The 22,744-nt window shown below is 35.7% G+C and overlaps 1 protein-coding gene across 1 annotated transcript; it reads left to right on the plus strand.

Annotated features, from left to right (window-relative positions):
- The first annotated feature begins 1,336 nt into the window (after nucleotides 1–1,336).
- LOC139146976 (uncharacterized) lies at nucleotides 1,337–4,072 on the plus strand. Its single transcript, XM_070717829.1, has 4 exons — nucleotides 1,337–1,753; nucleotides 1,916–2,041; nucleotides 2,402–2,600; nucleotides 3,381–4,072. Exons 1-4 carry the CDS (start codon nucleotides 1,337–1,339, stop codon nucleotides 4,070–4,072), a joined length of 1,434 nt encoding a protein of 477 aa, XP_070573930.1.
- The last annotated feature ends 18,672 nt before the right edge of the window (nucleotides 4,073–22,744 follow it).

Below are 22,744 nucleotides of genomic sequence, written 5' to 3' on the forward strand. Positions count from 1 at the left end.
CCAGTCATGTAAACAAGCTATATCAGATGAGATGTGTGCATCAAAGAAACAAGGTAGGAATGTTTGATATCCAAGTCATTGTTTTATATTTCATCAATAATCCACAATTATTACCCAGAAGAGGTTGGATTTATACAAGATTTGGGTTTAGTTGGTGACATATAGCAGTAGCCCAGGCGATATTTGAGTATTGTTTGTAACTTTTCCCAATTCAAGTTTGGTAATATGCCCAGGTGAATATTTTTAATCAAAGTGTATGAATGGTGTTGGTATTTCTAAAAGTAACCAGTAAAATAACTGGGTGCCCTGACTAGTAACATTTAACGATAAACTAATCATGTGAGAGTTCTGATATGTGCATACGGAAGTTTTTCACAATTATTTTTCAGTTGAACCAGTTTTTAGCCACCATTTGGTACACAACTCGTTAAAATTTATCTCTTTCAGAAAGCATACCCTCTTTGTAACATTGTAATTCAACAAATAACAGCATACATTTTGTCATTGACAGTATGTTAAATATACTTATCATTTTTTAAAGAAAAGTATATATTTTGTTGATGTAATATTATGTTTCTTTTTAGGATTGATGTGTCGTATGATGGAGGATGGCAAAAGAGGGGCAGTGGGAGAGAATATAAGAGTTTGTCAGGTGAATATCTTGGGTACTTATAAGTGTTATTACTAGTGCCATATTTTGATTTCATCAGTATATTACATATTACATATGTTGGTTAAATTCTAATGAGACATTTCATCAAAGCTCAGTTCTAAAAAGCAGAAAGGCTTTGCCAGACTTAGCAAACTACAGGTTAGCCTGGCTATTTTCATTGTGACTAGTCATGACATTCAGTGAAAAAGCTCTGAAGTATTACTAATGAATGGTTTGAAAACTGTAAGTGATCTAGTTTAATTTTTTTTTTCATTAATACAGTGAGCTTTTGTATTTGTACATAGGGCATGGTACACTGATAGGTAGACAGACAGGAAAGGTCTTGGCATATAGCACAAGGTGTAAGCAATGCAGAGTGTGTGACTGTGCTAGGAAGGCAGGAAAGAAAGTCAGGAAACATCAATGTCATAGAAACTGGGCAGGTAGTGCCAGGGCCATGGAAGCAAGTATAGCTGTAGAAACAGTAAAAGAAGTAGAGGAGATGGTTAAAATTGATAGCGTGACTATGGATGATGATAGTACTACAATAGCTAAACTACACACTGAAGTTAGAGAAGATATAGTAAAACACAAAGACAATAACCATTTAAAGAAAGGTTTTGCAGACAAGCTTTATAAATTAAAAGCAGAAAAATCCTATGGTCAGCTGTCAACAAAAGTTATATGCTATCTACAGAAGTGTTTCAGTTATGCTTGAGTCAAAACAGTAGTAGTGCGAGTGATCTGGAAAAGAACCTCAAAGCAATTGTTCCCCATGCATTTGGTGACCATGTCTACTGTGATTCAAGGTGGTGCCAATTCATGAAGGATCCAGCTCAGTATAAGCATAGAAGCCTCCCATATGGTAAAGACTTGTGTGGTGAGGATCTTCGGAAGGACTTAGACAGAGTCTTGAATGTGTACATTGTGAACTCTAGTGATCTTGTCAGAATTGGTTCATCACAAGGGAATGAAAGTTTAAATATGGTTATTGCTTCAAAAGCTCCAAAGGCAAAACACTACAGTGGATCAAACAGCTTTAATTTCCGAGTGGCAGCAGCAGTTGCACAGAAGAATTTAGGGCACACTTACGTTAGTCAGGTTGGTACAATAAAGTATAGAGTGAAAAACAAGTTAGCAAAATCAAAGTACACACCGGAAGCTACATCATTGAGATCATGAAGAAAGATGCAATAGAGACAATGTTTCCCTTGAATCAACTGCATCTTGTTTTCATAACTCATTGTTTCTTCTTGATTGCAGGTTCACAAAGAAAATTTACTATCACCTAGTAGAACATGCCAAATTTATGGTGCCAAATTGGATAGGAAAACTCAAAAAGTGAATGACAGAGCTAAGACTAAGAAAGGAAAGTTAGAGAGACTCCAGGTATGTTGACAATGAAAGTTACAAAATAAAACAAGAAGGATGTCACTAGCACAGACCATAAAATGTGTAAAGATATATTGAATGAAGTGATTTATTTTGACATGAACCTATGGATCTGACATGATTCATCAATGCTCATAAATATAGGCAGGCCTAAACACACAAAAATTCACACATACATACATACATACCGGTACATACATGCATACATACATTCATTGAAAATAGATACACACACACTCTTACACATACATAATATATATTCACTGGAAATTGATCCCGTGTTTGAACCACTAATGTTGATAAGTATCTCAGTTCTTACCATGGCATGTTCAATTGTGTTTCTTATCTATACTTAAGCGAAAAGAGAAAAGAGCCCAGAAGACGGCAGCCACTGAAGTACGAGAAGGGAGTACGTATGAAAAGGGTGTTGGGTTGTCCATGTCATCAGAGCAATGCAGGAATGAGATTCTGGAGCCTGTCTTACCACCTGATTCTGTATCACTGTCTGAAGGATCATATACTCCTGTCGTCTTTGACATAGAAACTACATCAGCATGTGAGTACCATGTGTAATATGACATAAGTCCACAACCTCAGCATGCAATCTGCACCCGCACTTCACAAGCAAAGCAAGTGAAGGTACAGCAGAATACACATACATGTATCACTTGTGACTGTTGGTGCAAAGTGAGGTCATATTGTATCAGTTCCCAATTCTTTCACTTTGAGTTTTACTGCAACCTAATAACAAGATACCTATGTTCGTAAATCCCTGTCAGTTTCCCTACCAATATTCTTATCTTCCTAAGAAAATACTGGGGAACTTTGATCAGTGCCTTTGTTATCTTCCTTCAATCTCCCACTTTGTCCCTGCTCTATGTAGTGGAAAGACTGTAGGGACAATGGATGTAAACAAAGCACAGCAGGGGCGGGTTAATGCAAACACTGATCAAAGTTTATCTTTTTGTAGGAAGATAGGAACATTGCCTGGAATATTGGTAGGGACTCATCAAGTCAGGTATCCAGTCCAATGTTGCATTTGCAGTAAGAGGGATCAGTGGTATGAGAAATCTGTAATGACAGCACGTTTTGATCATACATTTTGGGCATTTGTGTTCTGTAGTTTTCTGATTGACACCATAGAGTATCCTGAAAAGCCAAGTGTTTAGCATTCCCCCGTATGATTTACATGTGTAATCTGTCATGATGCTACAGAAATCAAGTGTTAGCACAGTTTTGGATAAATTGAGATATGATTTTAGCCAAAACCTCTTACTATCTGTCATAAATGAAAATTAGGTTAATTTCTCATGTTTACATATTTATTCTATTTCAGATTCAACTGCAGAAATCACCCAGATTGCAGCTGTGTCAGGAGATGACCAGTTCAGCCAGTACATTTTGCCAAAACAGCCAATTTGTCGTATTGCAAGTGAAAAAACTCGCCTTACTGTAAAAAGTGGTAAATTGTGCTATGAAGGAAAACCAGTTCCTACAGTTCCTAAGCAAACATGCTTGGAAAGTTTTATAGAGTTCATCTGTAAATTTGAGAATCCAATTTTAGTTGCACACAATGCTCGATCGTTTGATTGTAGATATTTGTTGCAAGCTATGAATGAATGCTCCTTGACAGATCAGTTTGTAGCAAATGTTTGTGGATTCGTTGATTCATTACCAGTATTCAGATCATTATACCCTGACAGAGCATCATATTCCCAAGAAAGTCTTGTAAATGACTATGTAGGGCAGGATTATGAAGCACACAATGCTGTAGCTGATGTTTTCATGTTACAGAAATTATTGAAAGTATGTCAGGTTTCATTGTCAATGATGATTGAAAAGAGTTTTACATCACACTGGATGATCCAATATCTCACTTTCAAAAACCAACAATCAACTAATTACAAAACTCTGATCACTCTTGTAAATAATAAAGTTTTAAGTGAGTCGATGGCAAAAAGAGTGGCAGGATCTGGTCTTAATTACAGCCATCTTTTACACAACATACCAGAGAGGTGGATTAGATAGCTTAAGACAGTTGTTTACTGAAGAAACTTCCAATGGTTCTGTAAGAGTAACAAAATCATCCCGTATAATGAACAGTGTCTTTGAGTTTTTTAACTCGTCTGTCAATGACAATGTTTGAAATGTGTGGTTTACAATGAATAATAATTTCTGAATGACTTTACATGTATGAGCTGTGATAAATTACATACAGGGTATTTCATTATGGTTCAGGAATTTGTACCAAATATTACATTTGATACACATAACAAAAATACTATGAAAATAGCCAAAGTAGAGGCTAATGTAGCTTTAATGAATTTTAGTCATACCGGAAACATTAGGTACAAAAATGGAAAGCTGACCACAGTAAATAATGAATGCATTGTACTTACCTGTGTAAAGATTATGCCAAAGTTTTTCTTTGTGTGAAATATTACTATTAATAATTTAGAGTCTTGTATTTTGGCCATACATACTGCATTGGATATAGTTAAAGTAGATATTCAAGGGATCAGTGTTGATCATCATTGTCATATACATGTGCAATACAGAAGATAATCTTTTTGAATGTAAGTCTATACAAGTGTATGTATTAAATAAATGTGAGTTGTTCATGAAACACTCAATTTATGTTGGGTTTACTACATTTATTGTCCTTTGTCTTTTATTTCTATATCATAATACCATATGCAGATCCTGTCAATGCAGTTCACTTTTTCACATCAAAACAAACAAAGTTTTCAAGGGACATTACACTGTTCCAGTGTTTTGTCCTACGCTGTTTAGCGTGCTAAAATACCTTGTATTCTGTTTGTCAATACAGCCTGTACATATATAATTCTTATTGCATTGTTGAACTGAATTCTAGATTGGACTTGAATTCAGTTGTCAACAACAACAATAATAATGCTGCTGATGATGTTGATGACTGTCTAAATATAGAGTGTATTGATAAGTTAAAGACACAGTATTTCATTATTCTTCAAGGATTTGAATCAGAAACTGCAGTTGTTGCACAGAAAAAAACACTGAAAGAAAAACCAGAACTTATGCAGAAATGGAACTTTATTTAAAATTTGAATAATGCTTGTGAAATTCATCTACCATGCCCACCATAAAGTCATTCCAGTTTATCAAATGTAGAAACTTTTCAGACAACATAGCCCATGCCTATGAATATAAACAGGCTAGGTTATACCCTAATGACCAAAGCAAATGATGAGTAGCCTGGGGGGTCCATAGAATAACCTGATCTGACAGGTTACCAGTACACAAAATGGCAAAAAAACTGTTCCTGTTAAAATCAACAATGTCCATAAGATTTATTTTGATGTTATATTTTGATGACACCCATGACCTTTGACATCCGAGTCTAGGACCCCCTAAGTTAGTGATATTTTTGAACAGGAACAGCTGAATCTAGCTGTTGCCAGCCAAAGCGCAGCTTCTATTGTGGTATAAAAGTTCATTTACCGAAAAAACTAGCATGGTGACCATCATTTTTTAAAAAGTCATAGTGATCATATTTAATCTTACTATAATTGGCCAAGTTTAATCAAATTGACATGATTTTTGAGGTAAGTATAAAAGTTTCAAAAGCAGGGAATTTATGAAAATATCATATTTAAACTTTTTTGATGATTTATTAATTTATGAATAGATTACAAATCTTAATTATACAAATTTTGTGCCTTGGGGAAGGAGTACTGTCGATTTATTTCTTTATTTTCACTTTTCTGAATGTAAAAGTGAGTTTCAGAATACATTTTCAAGTAAAGGTAGATTTTTCGATTGCTAGGGAGCCTTTTTTTGAGGAACGTTTCCATGGAAACGAGCATGGTGACCCCTGTTTTTTATTTCATTTTTAAGTTCTGAAACATGAAAGAATTTCCATGCAAAGTTTCAAGAAACTGACATGATTTTTAAATTTCTATGAATTTGTAGCACTTATCCTTAAGAGAAATGTTGACTCACTTTCACAGAGAGTTTTGGCAGCAACATCTCGTTCCCTTCCATCGATGGTCAATCGAGCTTTGTAGACTCGTCCGTACTCTCCGACGGCAATCGGCTCTTCGTTTGATATCTTCAAACCTTTCCTCTCAACATTCCACGCTGATACTGCCATCGGTAAATGTACCTAGTCCGCAAATATATAGCAAACTTTGGGTAAAATGGGTGTAACAAAAATACAGTTAAAAATAATTCTCCAGGGAAATCAATTTACCTGTACCTTTCATAACCGATTATCTATTGTAATTGTTCGCTACCAGGGAATTTATATAAGAGAATAACAAAAATTGCAACATTTTTTTATAATTGTAATAGTTCCCATCTACAGGTGTTGGATGAATGATCTTTCTCAAACATGAAGAGGCTTGGTTCTTTAATCCCATATACATTTTATTCTAAATATTATGTGAGCCATGAAAAGAATATCGTAATCCAGAGATTTCTGTTTGAGAGTTAATTGTCTTACGACAACACCCTCCAACATTGGTTCAAAATGTTAACTATTATATGACATGTAACGGAAACTAAAATATACACAATTTCATTCTCAATCGCGGACATTAGACAGGTTTGGCTACACGTTTTACTTGAATCTGAACGCGTAGTATCAACGTTGGCGTACACGTTCATGTGCAAAAATCCGTTTGGCTACGCGTTACGTGACCAGTTCGGGTGGCATGCGCAAGAAATGATTCTGCTCGGCTCGAGTTCCCGTAGTCTCTTTCGCATCACAGAGACAGCTGAATGCTCATCGGGTAAGCCGCGAGTTGACGAAGAAATTTCGCATAAAAATTACGGTAATACATGAATATCTTTGAGGATGTCACTATCATATATCAAATTAACAACGTGCATGAATGATTCACAGTTTATATGTTTTGATACCTAAAGATGAGAATAAATTTACAGGTTTACAAATTAAGTGAAAACAGCTGTCTCCACGTCAATACGCGACGCCGGCTCCGTGTACGTGGAGAGCGTACGCACAAGTCAATGACATCATCGCAGAAATTCGTGTTGTTACGAGTTCACGTTCAAGTAAAACGTCTAGCCAAAACTGCCTAATATCAAACATCACTTCATATTCACAAATAATATGCATCTTATTGATTTATCATTCATAGTAACTTGCCTTGAGATAATCGTCAAACTCATGATCTTTTCCATCTACAGATACGTAAGGTCGCTTCTGTTTTGCAACATAGGCAATCAGGATTATAAGAATGAATACGGCACTCGCTAGTATCACCCATAAATAAACTGGTGAAAATATGGTTTCAGCTGTCGGTAATAAGTTTTTAAAATGAGGTTAGAACATTTGGCCCATCAAACATTTTTTATTATTTGTGTAGTCGTTGTTTATTACACTTCAGAATACTTTCTTCATTCGTGAATTCGTTTGCGTTTTGGCTGTTACAGTATGATCGGGATTGGTACATTGCTTGCGTCTGATATCGAATTTCTGTACTAAAACAATTGCCAATACTGGGGTGAGATATAAGTGAGAGAATTGTTTCATGTAAATTTTTAATTTATTTTCATAGCGTCAAACCGTGCGTGTAGGGACTGCGGAAAAATGTGCCTCAAAGAGACATGTAATTTGTCGGATGGGCCTTCAGAGTATAACAGAATGTTCATTTTTTTTTCTAAAAACATTTCACATTTAGTATTTTGGTTTGCGATTCTTAAAATCGATAAACCTTCAAATTTTATACGAAATACTTTACCGCATTATTTTGCGATCGCATCGGGCTTCTTTTCTGTAAGAAGGTGAAATCGCTACCATATATGTGTATATATATATATATATATATATATATATTATATATATATATATATATATATATATATATATATATAATATATATATATATATATATTACGACTTTTGAATGAATATAAATGCTTCTTCAATGAAATGAATATGCAATTTACAGTCAAGTCGACAAGAGAGAAAAGTATCATAGTTAAATGCGTTATAATTGAAATATAAGGTCGTTCGACCAGTAAAAAGAATTAATTATAGATCATTGTACGCAGCTTACCAGTTTCTTCCAGTCTCGCAACAATTACTGAAAAATTGCAAAAAGCTGTGTTATTTGATTGATCCGAAGCCCACATGATGATGTCGTGCTTTCCAATACTGAATCTCTCCCCCGATTCCCGATTTGATTCCAAACAACTGGCTGGCCCGAGTTGTCACTTGATGACGGGTTAATCCATTGGACTATTGCTAAGTTGTCATCGGCGTTTGCTAAGACGGTTTGGTCAGTCGGACAGTCAGTGAGATTTGGTGCTTGGACGTCTGTCGGGTAAAATATTGGATTAAGTCCCGTTTGCCCTCTATTTCAAGGTACCCAAAATGTTCATAGCATCATACAAACATGAATTATACAGCCTAAAAATAATGATTATAAAATCAACAATTTAATTAACCAATTCAGAGTGTGTATAAAAGATCAATTATTTCAAATGCGTTGAGACTCAAACCTCTCACCAAAGTCGCACATGTTTCCGATCCATCCATCTTGACAAATGCAGCCAAATGATCGATCACATCTCACGGCATGTGTGCAATTGCACGTGTTGTTGCAGAAATCACCAAACAGGTTTTCTGCACAATCTATGAAGAACATTTATGAACATAAAGTTGTTAAAATGTACAATCTCTTGTATTAATACAATATGATTGGCAGAAGATATAAAATACCTAGCATAGTACAAATTTAAGTAATATTGATAAACACATATTTCAGACTTGAAGCCAATGAGCTGTACGGTTAGATATGTGTTCATGTATACTTATAGACATTCCTTAATAACAGTTTTGAAATCTACCGAATCATGTAAGAATGAACATCGTTCAACTTAATAACACAGTTTGTGTGTTTGAAGCGATGACAATATAAACTAAGTATTGAGAAGAATTTATTTTTCAGGAAAAAGGTGATTGCATAATTATACACTGTGTTGTGTTTGAAAGTTTCTTTACTTCATATTTCATCTTTGTTTCGCAGTAAGAAGAACAAACGATGTAATTGTAATTTTGGAACAAACATAATCAAAATAGTTTCAAACATTTAACCTATTGTCCCTTTAGAATACCAACCAAATACAAACGGATTTTAGACAGGGAAATTAGTGTTATTCAACTACGTCAATTGTGTGTTTGCGAGTTATCAGCTAAATTGATACAAAGTAGCTACACCTGCATAAGAAACAGAAGTTTCAGCAGTGTACTGTACTCCATCTTGATCGGTAACTGAACATTGGTAAGTACCAACTCTGTCTCCGTCGAAGTGAGTGATAGTCAGCCGACTAAAACATAAGAAGACGCATTTTTGACAAGTTATTGGTTGACCTCATTATTCAAAGAGTATAAAACATCTACTTATGATTAGACTTGGTGATCTAAACTTGTTGGGATTATTTTAGATAGGCTGGGAGGCCATAAGGTTGAGATTTTTCAAAATGATTTTGCTATCTTTACAAGAATGTAAGCCACTTACTTCCGCATTTTTGTTGTGTTCATGACGAACATCTCTTATAACACAATATAAAAAGGGTTTTATAAGCTTGTTTATCAAGTATAAAAGTAGATTAGCATTCGTCAGTATGTTTTGTAATTAGACGAAGAATAGATGAAACGAGACACATAGTTCATCAAATATCAGTAAACTACAATTATTAACATAAACACATGATCTGTGTACTCTTTATATAGGAAAAAAGCAGCGGGTTTGAAAGTGCTATACAGAAGTATTCTTGTACACGGGAAATGTCTCGACGATCATGGAACTGATAACGAAAAATGTCTTTCGTAGTTTCGTTTCATTAAATCACAAACTCCACTTCAAAATCTGCATTTTAATTTGTTTTTGCCTGATCTTTAAGGTTGAGAAATGGTTTTCCTTGGAAGGCATTACATGTCGCACAACAAAACTTCACAACGTTATAATTATTCGGTTCTATGGCAATACTTATGGCGAAGAGAGTGTGAACGCGGTGTTCACGAGGTATTTGCACGCCGATAGACGATAGTGCTTTGAAGAACAAGCATAGTTAAGTCTTTATGTCTGTGATAGTTAACGTCTTTGAAATATTCGATACCAAAATTTCATAATTTCTTGTTAAGTCGCATTGCTTACAGACATCAATTTTTGGTTTGCTTGAATTAAAAAGTAATTCTGGTCACAAAGTACCCTTGACCTTAAAGTTATGACGTCTTTTAGTTGTTTGCGTAGCAGTGCAAATATACCATTGATACACGCGATGCTGACAGATGTAAGCACAGACAAATAGTATAGACAGACTGGAAACGCGGCATGCCTTTTGTTCCATAGTCGTCTCGGTAGACTATTGGCTTTTCATATTAAAATGAGCTTCAAAGGTGTTAAACTTTTGGAGGTATTGTTTGTGGTTGATAATTGCACGAGATTATGCGAAAAATACGACGAGATGGCATCGTTCTTCCAGTCGCGTAGCAACCATAGTTACTTTGTGAGCTCTCAGGCCAGAAACACTGCTTCACGCCAATCAAAACATAACACGCCAGCAGTTTCATAAACATGTCCTTCCTTGACGCACGTGTAAAAGACGGTATGACTGACCGTAAACCATTGAGTAAAACCAGACAGTATCGATAAAAGACTTTCAATTTGGTTCAAACACTCATTATAATTCATAAAAATATGAGAGGAATTTTTAAAACGGTAAAACTCACTTTCCTGAAGCTCAAAACACTCCCGTTTTCGCCAGCACGTCAATTCCGCTCAGCACCACACGACAACAACAACACAAACTTTGCCGAACATACTTTCGCCTAACAGTCGGCGAAAATCCGAAAATTACCGAAAGATGCATGGTCGGCACTCTTCGGAAAAGAGAGGCGAGAGCAACCTGAGGCGAGGCGATCATGGATGAGTTACATAACCGCTTCACGCCTTAAACAATACCCGTTGCGACTTACTCTATGTTTCTCTGTGATGTAAGTGAGCTGGGTGCTATAGGTACCGGCAAAAACAACAACGTTATCCCATTCATAGGAATCCTGTTTAAAGCTGTTCTGGCTCATGCCAGACAGTAGCGTGTGTGTTAGAAAGAACTGACCTGCTATGCAGTTCATAAGAGATCTGCTCCGTTCCACCGTGTAGCGTTCTACTCGACGATTCGTCGAAAAATGTCCAGATTGTACCGTTGGCTTTGAACGTGTAGTGGCAAGAAGATAGTACATTTGGTCGTAGATTGGCTCAGTGCCGATAGATGTTATCCAAATCTCTTTTAAAGCTGCAATGAAATACATTAACACTGTGTTCCTTTGCTCAATTGCACTGTAGTCATTCAGTTATTATAACTAAATAACTGAATTTATTCTAGGCTACTCTTATATCAGTACATGACATTTGGCTATGTGAACCTTTTCAAAAATGATCCAGCACTGATTACGGTATCACTGTTGTGGTGGCATTTTGTTGTCTTTTCATTTCTTCCGTATTTGCAAAGGAAATCTGTGAGTGAATGTGTGTGTGTGTGTGTGTGTATGTGTGAGAGAGAGATGAAGAGACAGAAAGACAGAGAGAGACGATCAGAGAGAGAGGGGCAGAGAGGGAGATCGTCCGTCCGTCAACTTTTTGTGTCTGTCATTACTTAATAACTTTTCCTTGAATGAATTACAATTTTGTATTCAACATAATCATTGAAAGATCTACGTCTGATTAGATTTAAGAATGTGATTCTGTATAATTGATGATCATTTGCGTAATAAAGGAATATGTGCATGGAGCTATATCACAATTATGAACCAAGTTTATATCAACAGTGTAGGCACTCCGATTGTTCTGTGGTTTTACTATGTTAAAATGTTGGTAAGTGTTTATTGCAAATTATACGCTCCAATGCCCATTTAATTAATTATGATACAATAGGCTATTTATCAAATTCAGTGCAAGGAATTTGTGAGACCTGTAAGGTACGTTGGCACTCAGGTGGCTTATGCTAAGATGTTGATGGCCGTAACATAATGACTGGTAGCTTATTCGTGTATGAATGACTTTTTCTGTAATTAGAATGTACATATATCAATACTGCCTGCATCGATATTGAGTGGACATCTGCGAATCATCGACCATACTTAATTTTATTACTGATGAAAGTTTGATGATCATTACATTTTGATTTTAGCTAATTTCAATATTATATGACGGTTTGGATTGTAATGATCATAACCAAGCCAGATACGTCTTTTGTTATATGTCTGAGTTGGCCTATTCAGTAATCAATACAGTAAAACATAAAGGTAAGGTTTTCACGCCCTTTTTAGTGATCAAATGTAATTACCGATATCGCAGGCAGGTCCAGTCCATCCTTTGGAGCATTTGCATGCACCATTGAACCCATGGCAAGTAGCACCGTTCTGGCATATGCAGTCTTTATCACAGAAAAAACCATATTTTCCCTCTGGGCAGCCTATTGGACACAATGGTGGAAAATCAAGGAGATATAAAATCTAAAAGTTGCCAATTAAAAAACGATTTCAAAGTGAGAATATAGACTCATTCTGTGAATATTTAATGCTCGGTTGTAGGCTGCACAACCCTGGGATAAGCTCCCTCCTGCTGCCTCTCGGTACACAGACTGGTATTTCGTGAGCGTATATTTCAAAGTTTACATTTTTATCAATCTCTTGTCATACACCTATTGATATACAGTGTAGCCAATGCAACCGTTTTGTAGTCTTTCTATGTAATTACGATTTTAATAATCTCATTACGTTTCACGAACATTTAATTTTATTGTCATGTTGTACTTTAACATGAAGAACTACAAATAAAAGACAAATTAATTCTAAAATAATATAAACATAATAAAAGGTCTAAATTTCATCAACTACAAAGTCGACGTCGATTATCTTTCCTCTTAGGGCAATTATTTGTACTCTAACTTTTATTAATATGACATTAAACTGGTCCAATAATCATTTTAAATCATTAAAGCTTCTATTTATCATATGCATTGATAGCAGCTATAGCTTTCATAATAATTGTTGCTTTGAATCTTAAAATTGTGAATTTGAACCATTGAAGATTTCGTACGGTTGCCAGCCAAGTATCTCAAGCTTATCGAATATCTATGATGAAAAAAAGAATGCATATTTTAAGATCAGTAATATATGCATCTATGTTCGCGAGTCACAGAGGAATTTGGCCTAAGTACTACTTACTTGATTTCCATTCTCTTTACATACATACATCATCTATAATCGTTAGAATGGGTTTTAGTGTAAAGTGACGTCAGGAAGTTATGTTTAATTGACATGAATTTGACCGTTTTAAAAGTAAAGGTGAAGCCATTTTTGTAAATTTTATCTAGCTCACCTCGACTAGCAGTTCTCATCTTAACTGTTTGAATAAATACTTCATTTGAAGGAGCAGTAGCCACAAGTAACGATATAGGTGCGCTGGTTGAATAACCCTCATTAATAATTCCCCAATACAATCAGAGCGTACCACTTGATTCTGGGAGAAGTGCCTTGGAAACGTGTCCTGGATCAAAATGAATATGAGTTAGCCATATAGGTTATCTTTTCTGAACACCACCGGCGGCAATGACGAAGAGTAATCTCTCACTTGTTTGTTATTTGCTTTGAGGTATGCCCCCTTCTCCTCTGATATGTTAAGTATATGGCTTTATAGTAACATACCGCTCGGAAAGGGCTGAATGGACACTGGAAATAATTAGAATAATGAAGGCGAATTGGCCTTTATTAGAGGTCATCTCTGGATTCAATAGTATTATTTTTAGTCTATAAATAAATTAATTCAACTCATAGCATTTCTCTTCACAAACTTGCGAAGATTGTTACGCCCATTATTATATTTAGACCCTTGTAGCAAATTATTATTACACAGTTTTTCTCAATATTTTATCCCATTAATACTTTTGTAAGAGTTTTGCAAAGAACGAAACTTACTCTTGGTCATGCAAAGAATAATTTTCGCATAAAAAGACTCAAAAATCATGATCAACATGATAAAAAGTCATTTTTGATATTGCAAAATCAACTCAAGATGTTGCATACCCTTCCATCGTAGAACTTGATTTTGGGTTTAGGAATTGGTGGTCCGCTTAGTTGGTTGAATGTGCATGGTAAACCACAAATGGCTGTGAAGGGGTCAAATAAATCTATGAAGATGTCAATGCCACCTATACAATGAAAAGATATGTGATATTACTATATTTACAGAAACATTACATGTATGAGCAGTCGAGGTTGTGGAAGTGATATCACCAAAGGAGAAACTTTGAAGGCTGATTTACAGTGAGATAGCAACTACAAAAGGTTTTGCTATCACCGGCAATGCAATCTCAAATGCGGAAAAATCAATTTATAAACCACACCTGTCAGTTTACTTGTTTAATTTTACTGGCGACTTTGTTTGAAAGCATATATTGTACTAAGGTGAATATTGCATCACTGAAAATACAGAGGCAACTGGTGTCAATAATGATTACAAAGTAATACACCCTCTGAATTCAATAGAAGACACGAGACCACTTATGTTTCATGTCCTGTTCGCAGTTGGTAGCCAGGAATATATTTCGATTGATATTTGGTTGTCTCGAGTAGCATAAACTATCCAAAGAAACTAAAACCCTTAAAGCCTCGGATTTTTATTATCGATGTAAGATCGCTGCCAATAATATATTAAGTATTCGGGATTTTTTAAGAGTTACTTACACTGGCCGTTGTCAGTATCTACTTCCAGGATAAAAGCCAGAAATTCGAAATCGGATGTTTCCATTTTGTGTTTGCCAATAGACATATCGAACAAGAGATAATTGTACTGCAGAAAAGTATTGAAAGCCACAATAATATACATTATTTACCATCTTTCCACCTGGTCATGTCATGTTTCTCTCGAGTATATAATTAATCAACAGCATGTTTAGTACGTCAAAACCTTTTACTTATCATTTAAATTAATTTTTTATTGTACAGCGGGTAATGATACTTACTATTATAGTTATGCACATAAGACATGATTGAGATGAAGAGCTTGCATGCACAGCATTTACTTAATTTGCCACTGCTCAAATTAATTCGATATAGTCTAGCAAACACAGGGATATTGTGTTTCATGGATGATTAAGTAAATTTATCTTAATATAATTGGAAAACAGCTTTTTGTGCAAGAAAGTAATATAATTTATCTCTTTGGTTATGGAAACGTATTTAAAACCATCCGCTTACCCTGTAAAAGTATCGGCCCTTGTAAACCGGAGTTTCACACGTTAAGTTGTAAAATGGTGGCCAATCTCTTTCATCCAGTAGAGTCACTGTCAAAGTCGCCTCGTATTCCAGTAAACGTTCCTGTTACAGACATGGCCAAAATTACAAGATTAGATGAGGAGTTTATTATACCTTTTGGTACTTTATGTCCTGTAGGTCATTGAAACGTTATACCTGGAGGTGTAATTAAATTAAAGTGCTTGTATAAGGGCCTATATTAGGAGAGCAATATGAATCTGTTATATAGATGCTGAAAGTAGCAGCTCAGATTCATTGGCGCTTGTTTTCAATTAACACTGCCACGTACTGATTCTTACATCCAATACGTATTTCATTTTTCATTGAAGAAATAAAACGCCGTTTTTGGCTGAAAAGTGCGCATACTTTTGATCTATTCAAAAATGCGTATTCTCAGTTTTTCACTGAAACGAAACCATGCAAACTAATGACACGGGGTGCAGCTAATTTTCATTCTTATGAATCTTTCAATCATTTACCACAACTATATGACCAAATATTTTTCCCCAAAAAGAAAGACGTTTACGGGAATCAAAATTGGGAAAAAAATGCCAAAATGGAACCACAAACCCGAGTCTTTGCTTTAAATACGTATATGTACACTAAGTGTATATACTGCACTCATGTATACACCAACCTATCACATATACATACACAGCGAAGTGCGTCAACTGTTCACATTGACTGATAGTGCACATGCGGGTGCGTTTCAAGCCTGTAAATTGAAAGCTAGGTATTTGGAAGCAAGCGAAGAAGTCTTTGGCTAAATTTTGATAATTTTTGCGAAATTACTAACGACTATAGCAAATTTATTATTTGAAAATAATACGCTATTCTCGGAGAGGTCATGTATCAAGCAATAAATATCAAAGCGTGGCGTTTAGTATAGTTCTGTGTATGCGTCAAATCTGCGGCATATGAACATTCCATGGTATGCTAAGTCGTCACTACATTGTTGTTGCAATGATTGTGCCAACCAGTATTTCGTCTAAGAAGCAACTACCTTGCAAGGAAATGGTTTTGGCATTTTAGTTTTGATAAATTATATTCGCTACATGTCGTAATGCTTATTTGTCTTGAGCTTGGACTGAAGAAGTATTTTTGCAAAATTATAGTCTGATTGATTAAGGTCTATGGTCAGCCTGACGTGGGGGCGAGTCAATGAAAATAAAGAGTTAGTGGTGAAAAAGTCGCCAAAAGTGGTTTTGCAGAAAAAAAATGTCCATTGCTATGATGTAAGTGGTTAGGCTGAGTTAGGCTAGGTTTGTGCTAGACTGCTTCAACCATTTTTCGCGCCAATGTGCATTTTCAATCAATCAGACTATAATTTTGCAAAAATAAACCGTTTTTAAGGTCTATGGGCTGACAAATATTTAACAACAGCAAAGAGGATTTGTACCAATAAATATTTTAAGGCAGGTAAATTAATTACAGTTTCTTATCGGACTAAATAATGCCTTGTTACAATAACGTGCATTGCCCAGGCTTCCTTATTTTACTACTTTCATAGAGCGTAGAAAAAAACCTTTTTCTCGAGGGTCAATGGTTTTCTGAAAAAATACAATGTCTGGCAATGTATCATCAAAATTTAAACATCATAAAAAAGTTCTATACTTGCGCCATTATAAAAACGCAACATTTATTTGAAGCAACAACGATGATTTGTGCCAAGGGTTACCCTACTTATACAAAGTACCCTGCAGTGATGTTAAAGACATGCTGCTGTCAGTGCAAGTGTAAAGAAGCGCAATATTTAAGTTGTAAAAAGGTGTACCTTAATAAATCATGAAAACGTAGCATCGAAATTTTATTCTGATACCGGTTTTAAATCTCGGACCAAGTTTACTAAAATAGTGAATTATACAAGTATAGTACCAGTTAGCGAAATCGTATACAAGATCATATTTTTAATTCCTTACTGCATACGATTAAAAGAAACTGCTTGCAGGTACCAGTTCGCCAAGGGTTTGAAAGACCACAATTTACAAGAGCAGCTTACTCATTCGTAATCCTATAAATTTATCTCATGCTTTGATAATCAAAACATATACATCACTCTAAAGTAAATCAATTCTCAAATTTCGCTCGTATTAGGTGTGCATATTATAGCACAGTTTGCTGATTCGTACACAAGAAAATGAAGCTGGGCTCGACCGACTTGCAAAACTTTTTTTTCTTCGTCATGACACAAATTTGCAGATACAAGTACACATAGAGGTGATAGAGTGTGATTTGAGAACAACGGCGCCAACGGTTACTGCGATCACTATATTCAAATTGATTGATTCGCAACAAATCAAGGATTGCTCATATCTTCAAGTATATGTGTGTCATTTCGTATGTGCGAAAAGTGCATCAGCTTACATATTATGCAGCTACTTACCGTGAATGAAATGTACAGCTTGTAATAAGCGTCGATATCATAATCCAAAAAGCCACGTGTAACCAGAACGCCATCGGGCGTTATATTGAACCTGTCGTCCTAAGGAAAGACATTAATTAACATTAAGGTTGAAAGATTGAAAAATGTTGTCGATGATGTAGTACAAAATTTAAAAGAATTGCATTAGAGAGAATACTATTGGGCGATAGTGTGTTAGCAGAGCTGATACCTATAAACCCAAGAAGGAGCTTGCAATAGAGCGTGACCTAAACTAGCCAACCATTTCATTATTTTGTTACTTGTATATGGCCTTCATATTAACTGCGGAGGAATGTTTGAAAAAATGTTTTACAAGCATGCACGTTCATCTTGACAGTTATGTTATAATTCGTTTGATTTGAGAGCTAAAAAGAAAGGGAGCCAAGCCAATTATACCATAGGAGACTCATGCTCCATGTTTGTTTGTTAGTTTGTTTATGCGTGTTTGTTGATTTGTTACGTATGATTATTTCTATATACAATAACAAAAACCAATGAAGAGTTGTATTTGTGTTCGTATTTGTCAATAACGAACTTTGTCTGATTCTGTAAGGCCCGCAACCAACAAACACAAAACAAACAACAAAAACAAAATAAGAAAAAACAATATGTTTTTTCCTGGGACCGTGCAGCTGTTACTGTTTTTCCATACTTCATTGTATTGTTTCATATCAAAATTTTGGACAATTTTAGAGTGCACGACCTAACCTACTTGTGCATCACTTATTCTTTAAGTCTGTCCACATATACTAAAACATGTTATGTTCCTCATTCCGGATATCTGTCATGATAACGCTGATGTCAACATTGGCGACATTCAAAACGCCTTAGGCATTGCCCAGAGACTAATCCATTTTCGTAGGCTTACCTTGTTCCCTGACAAATCTGAACGAATGTATGTTGCTCCCCAAAGTCTCTTGAAAATTGAACACTTCCGCGTCACGCCTTGAGTTCTGTAAGAAAGGAGGGAACCCATCGCTCATTCAATTATCTGCCTATTTGTACAATTTTTATCCTGGCCACTTGATAATAGGCGTAAATTTAAGTTAACAAGTGCAACCTCTTCATGGTCGAACGATTGACGTAATAGTAATATGCAAATGATAAATACTGTGTTTTAACGTTTGAGATAAACCATGTAGGCCTACTATATAACCTTCGTGACCTTTCAAATTCAACAAAGGCGATGATTAAACATCACAACAACACAAACTCGTCAAGTATGGCAGCAAATTTATCAATTGGGACGTGTGCTGCCAACCTGTGATTGATATAGTCTCACTTCCTGTGTTATTCTATAGCTCAAATACAGTGTAATATCCTACATCAACTGAAAATCGTCGTCATGTCACACACTTTTATTTGATTTCTGATAGTTATTTATACTTTCACAAGGAGACCGAACTTAGCCTTCAGCTGCATAATGGATAGAATGACACAACGGCCTTTAAAATAATTATATTGAAAACCAAACCGGAAGCCCTTTGAAAATTGGAGTTTATAGATATATTATGTAAAAATTGTTTTCAATCAGCTAAAAATGACAAAGTTTCTAAACTGAAAAAAGATAAAAATCTGCAGTTGCGCCCTCAAAGGCATTTAGAAATAGTGACTTATGATTCTACACACAGAAACTGTGCCTGATTTGATTAGGCTATTTCTGTTATCGCTTTCAAATACAATCTGACATTGCGCAACCCAATTTCACCATTTTGAGCATGGATACAAACACATTCATTTCCACGCCACTTCCACCCTTTTTTCTGTGGTTGGAGATACATGAATAGCTCTGGCATTACTTACTTCTGATATGCTGACAGTGAAGTTAAGATTAGCATCGTGTTCCACTGGCATTGACGAGGCTTTCATTGTGAAACATACACGAATAAGACAATTAACATAATAAAAAAGAGAGAGAGAGAGAGAGAGAGAGAGAGAGAGAGAGAGAGAGAGAGAGAGCTTTCATTGTGAAACATACACGAATAAGACAATTAACATAATAAAAAGGAGAGAGAGAGAGAGAGAGAGAGAGAGAGAGAGAGAGGAGAGAGAGAGAGAGAGAGAGAGAGAGAGAGAGGTGGTTATTTCTGTGCCAGTCTATCGAGAATTTCAAATTTGGACAACAACGTGTCAGCAGAATTGTTAAGCAGCTGGGCTGCAAAATTGTCAGTGTGATCGTGTCAGAAGGAGGTTTTCAAAGCTTTTCTATGTTCACCAAAATATCGTACGTGCATAGCCGAGCCTTGCGCTACTTGAGTTTCAGTGAACTATCTCGTGATTATTATATATATATATATATGAGCAAAGATCAGCTCTCGGCTTTACATACATTACTTACCTGAACGGAATATAGTGATAAGACTGAGTAAACACAACAATCGCCTGTCCTTGTAACACTCTTCTTGTCTGACGGTCTTCATAGTGGAATTCCAATCAACGTGAATACTTCAAAGGGACTTCTTTTGAAATTTAAGTACGGATAGGAAAGCATACCATCCACTTGTCACCACGAGACACACTGAAACAAGGACAGATTATATGAACAGTTTCAAACATTAAAATATGTTTGCTTTATTGGACTTCCTCCCACTTTAAAATGAGAACCAAAATAGCATGCTATCCACATTGTTCAACACGACACACTGAAATAAGTGCATAGCATGTGATCAGGAACAAACAGAAATAAAGAATTCCAGTAATACTTAACCTTTGTGCATGATAAGTATGCAAGGGTCAACATAATGGCTGAATTAAATTGATATTTTTTAAATTCTTTTTAATAGTTCCTGTTCTGCACTTAAATATTTAAGGCACTTTTCGCCACTGATATAAAAAAATGTACCGCAACCGGGAAGGCTCAATCGATGAAATTAGTAAAAGGAGCATTTAAATTCGAGTGATATGGGCTAGTCATATTGGGACTTGTATGTATGGTGAGGTTAATATATTGCCATATGCGAAACGAAAGTATAATTACCCCGAACGTATTCTCATAAATACAGAATCCAACAACGGGAAGTCATGCCGATTATGACTACTCGGTCATAATTGCGACAAAATGTGTGCACATGCGTATACATTGTGGCACCACTTCTATTTGTGAACATGTAGTTCCATTTAGAGTAATAATTAACTCAAAATTAGTCTTTTAACCTCTACTTGATAAGGACAAATAGTACTTATGTCTTTGTCCATTTTACCATGCATTCTTTACCATATCAACGTACATTATTTCTTGTTGTAACCGACTTATCGTGGTAAGTTGTTCTCTTACACTTAAATGATTCTACTATAGAATAAAAGAGGGCGTGTGGCGGCGTTTCACAGACTCGGTACGCTCATGCCACCCAAGAGATCAAATGCTGACAAACAAATGCGCACAAACACAAACGGAAATATACGTATTTCTAAGTGCGTTTTTGAACATGATTTTGTTCGTACCGTGTTCTATTCAGATTCTTGGTTTCACCCATTGCATTGATATTTATGAAAAGCGAACCGCGAAGGAAACTGCGTATCTGGGGGTCAAACCTCACAAAACTACAAAAGTGCCAGGAAGCGATTAGGCTATATGTCGCATATATGGGTGATTTTTACTTGAATGTTCCTTAATGAACGAAGGTGAATGACATTTCGCCATTTAATCAAAGACAAGCCAGCGGGGTGATAGAGGAACCTGTGAAGTTGTCGAAAATATCCATACCCCATAACCTTAATTCACTTCATAATATGCAATGGATGCTTTTCACATTTCATATGGCCTCGACTGATGCACCAAATCGACAGTAAAGTAAGATTTAGCACCGTTAAATGTTTGCCAAGTCAAATAAACCAGATCTTTTAGCCAAGGTTTCCAACATCCAGCAGAAACTATTGCATATAGGTGCCATAGAGATGAAACGATATTATATCATGCCAAGCTGTGACCAAGTCAAATGGTGACCAGCACTGTTTCGAGTCTATGAATCCACGAAAGGTCTCAGGCATCTTCGATGCAAAAATGCTTTTTTTTCGCTTTACAACTTTGTTTTCAATACCAATGATACACAAAAGCACTGTTCTTGTAGGTAGAGATTATTAGAAAAGAACAAATGAGACAGTATCCTACGGTTACAACTATTCAGTGACCGAATCATGGGACACTGCATCACATATTTCCTGGCAACATCTTTTACATGATATTACTTCGTTTGCACCTGGCCATGTATCCATGATTTATTTAAACGATATATTTTGCGGCTCCCCTTTACGGTGGCACATTATACTTTTGCTTCTCTGTACATCGGAAAAAAATATTTGAAAAACGATTGAACCTTCCTGTCACGTAAGATTTTTTCAAACTTTACATATGAATCTATTCTTCCATTGTAGTGTATATTTATTAAATAACCAGATTTACTAGACAGAATTGACGAAGCATCGTTTAGATATAACAGCTGCTAATGCTTTGACGTTTTGATTTCATCAATCAGAGAACACAATTTTGGAAGAAAAAACGAGGAAAGGCATCTAGTTTTTTTTGTGAGCGATTAATCTGATAACAGCACTTACCTTTTGACATAATCTAATTTCTGCCAGTTTGACCGTAATACACATCTTTCCCCAATGTATATGTATAGAAAATTGTACTCAGTTGTTGTAATTACAGATACTGTACATGCACTGTGGAAATACAGATACTGTACCTGCACTCTGGAAATACAGATACTGTACTAGCACTCTGGAAATACAGATACTGTACACACACATATACTGTACTTGTACTCTCGAATTACAGATACTGTCCTTGCAATCTGGAAATAAAGATACTGTACTTGCTTTCTGCAAATACAGATACTGTACTTGCACATGGGAATTTCAGATACTGTACTTGCACTCTGGAAATACAGATACCGTACTTGCTTTCTGCAAATACAGATACTGTACTTGCACTCTGGAAATACAGATACTGTAC

Source organism: Ptychodera flava, chromosome 13, assembly GCF_041260155.1.
Source record: "Ptychodera flava strain L36383 chromosome 13, AS_Pfla_20210202, whole genome shotgun sequence".
NCBI classification, from domain to species: Eukaryota; Metazoa; Hemichordata; class Enteropneusta; family Ptychoderidae; genus Ptychodera; species Ptychodera flava.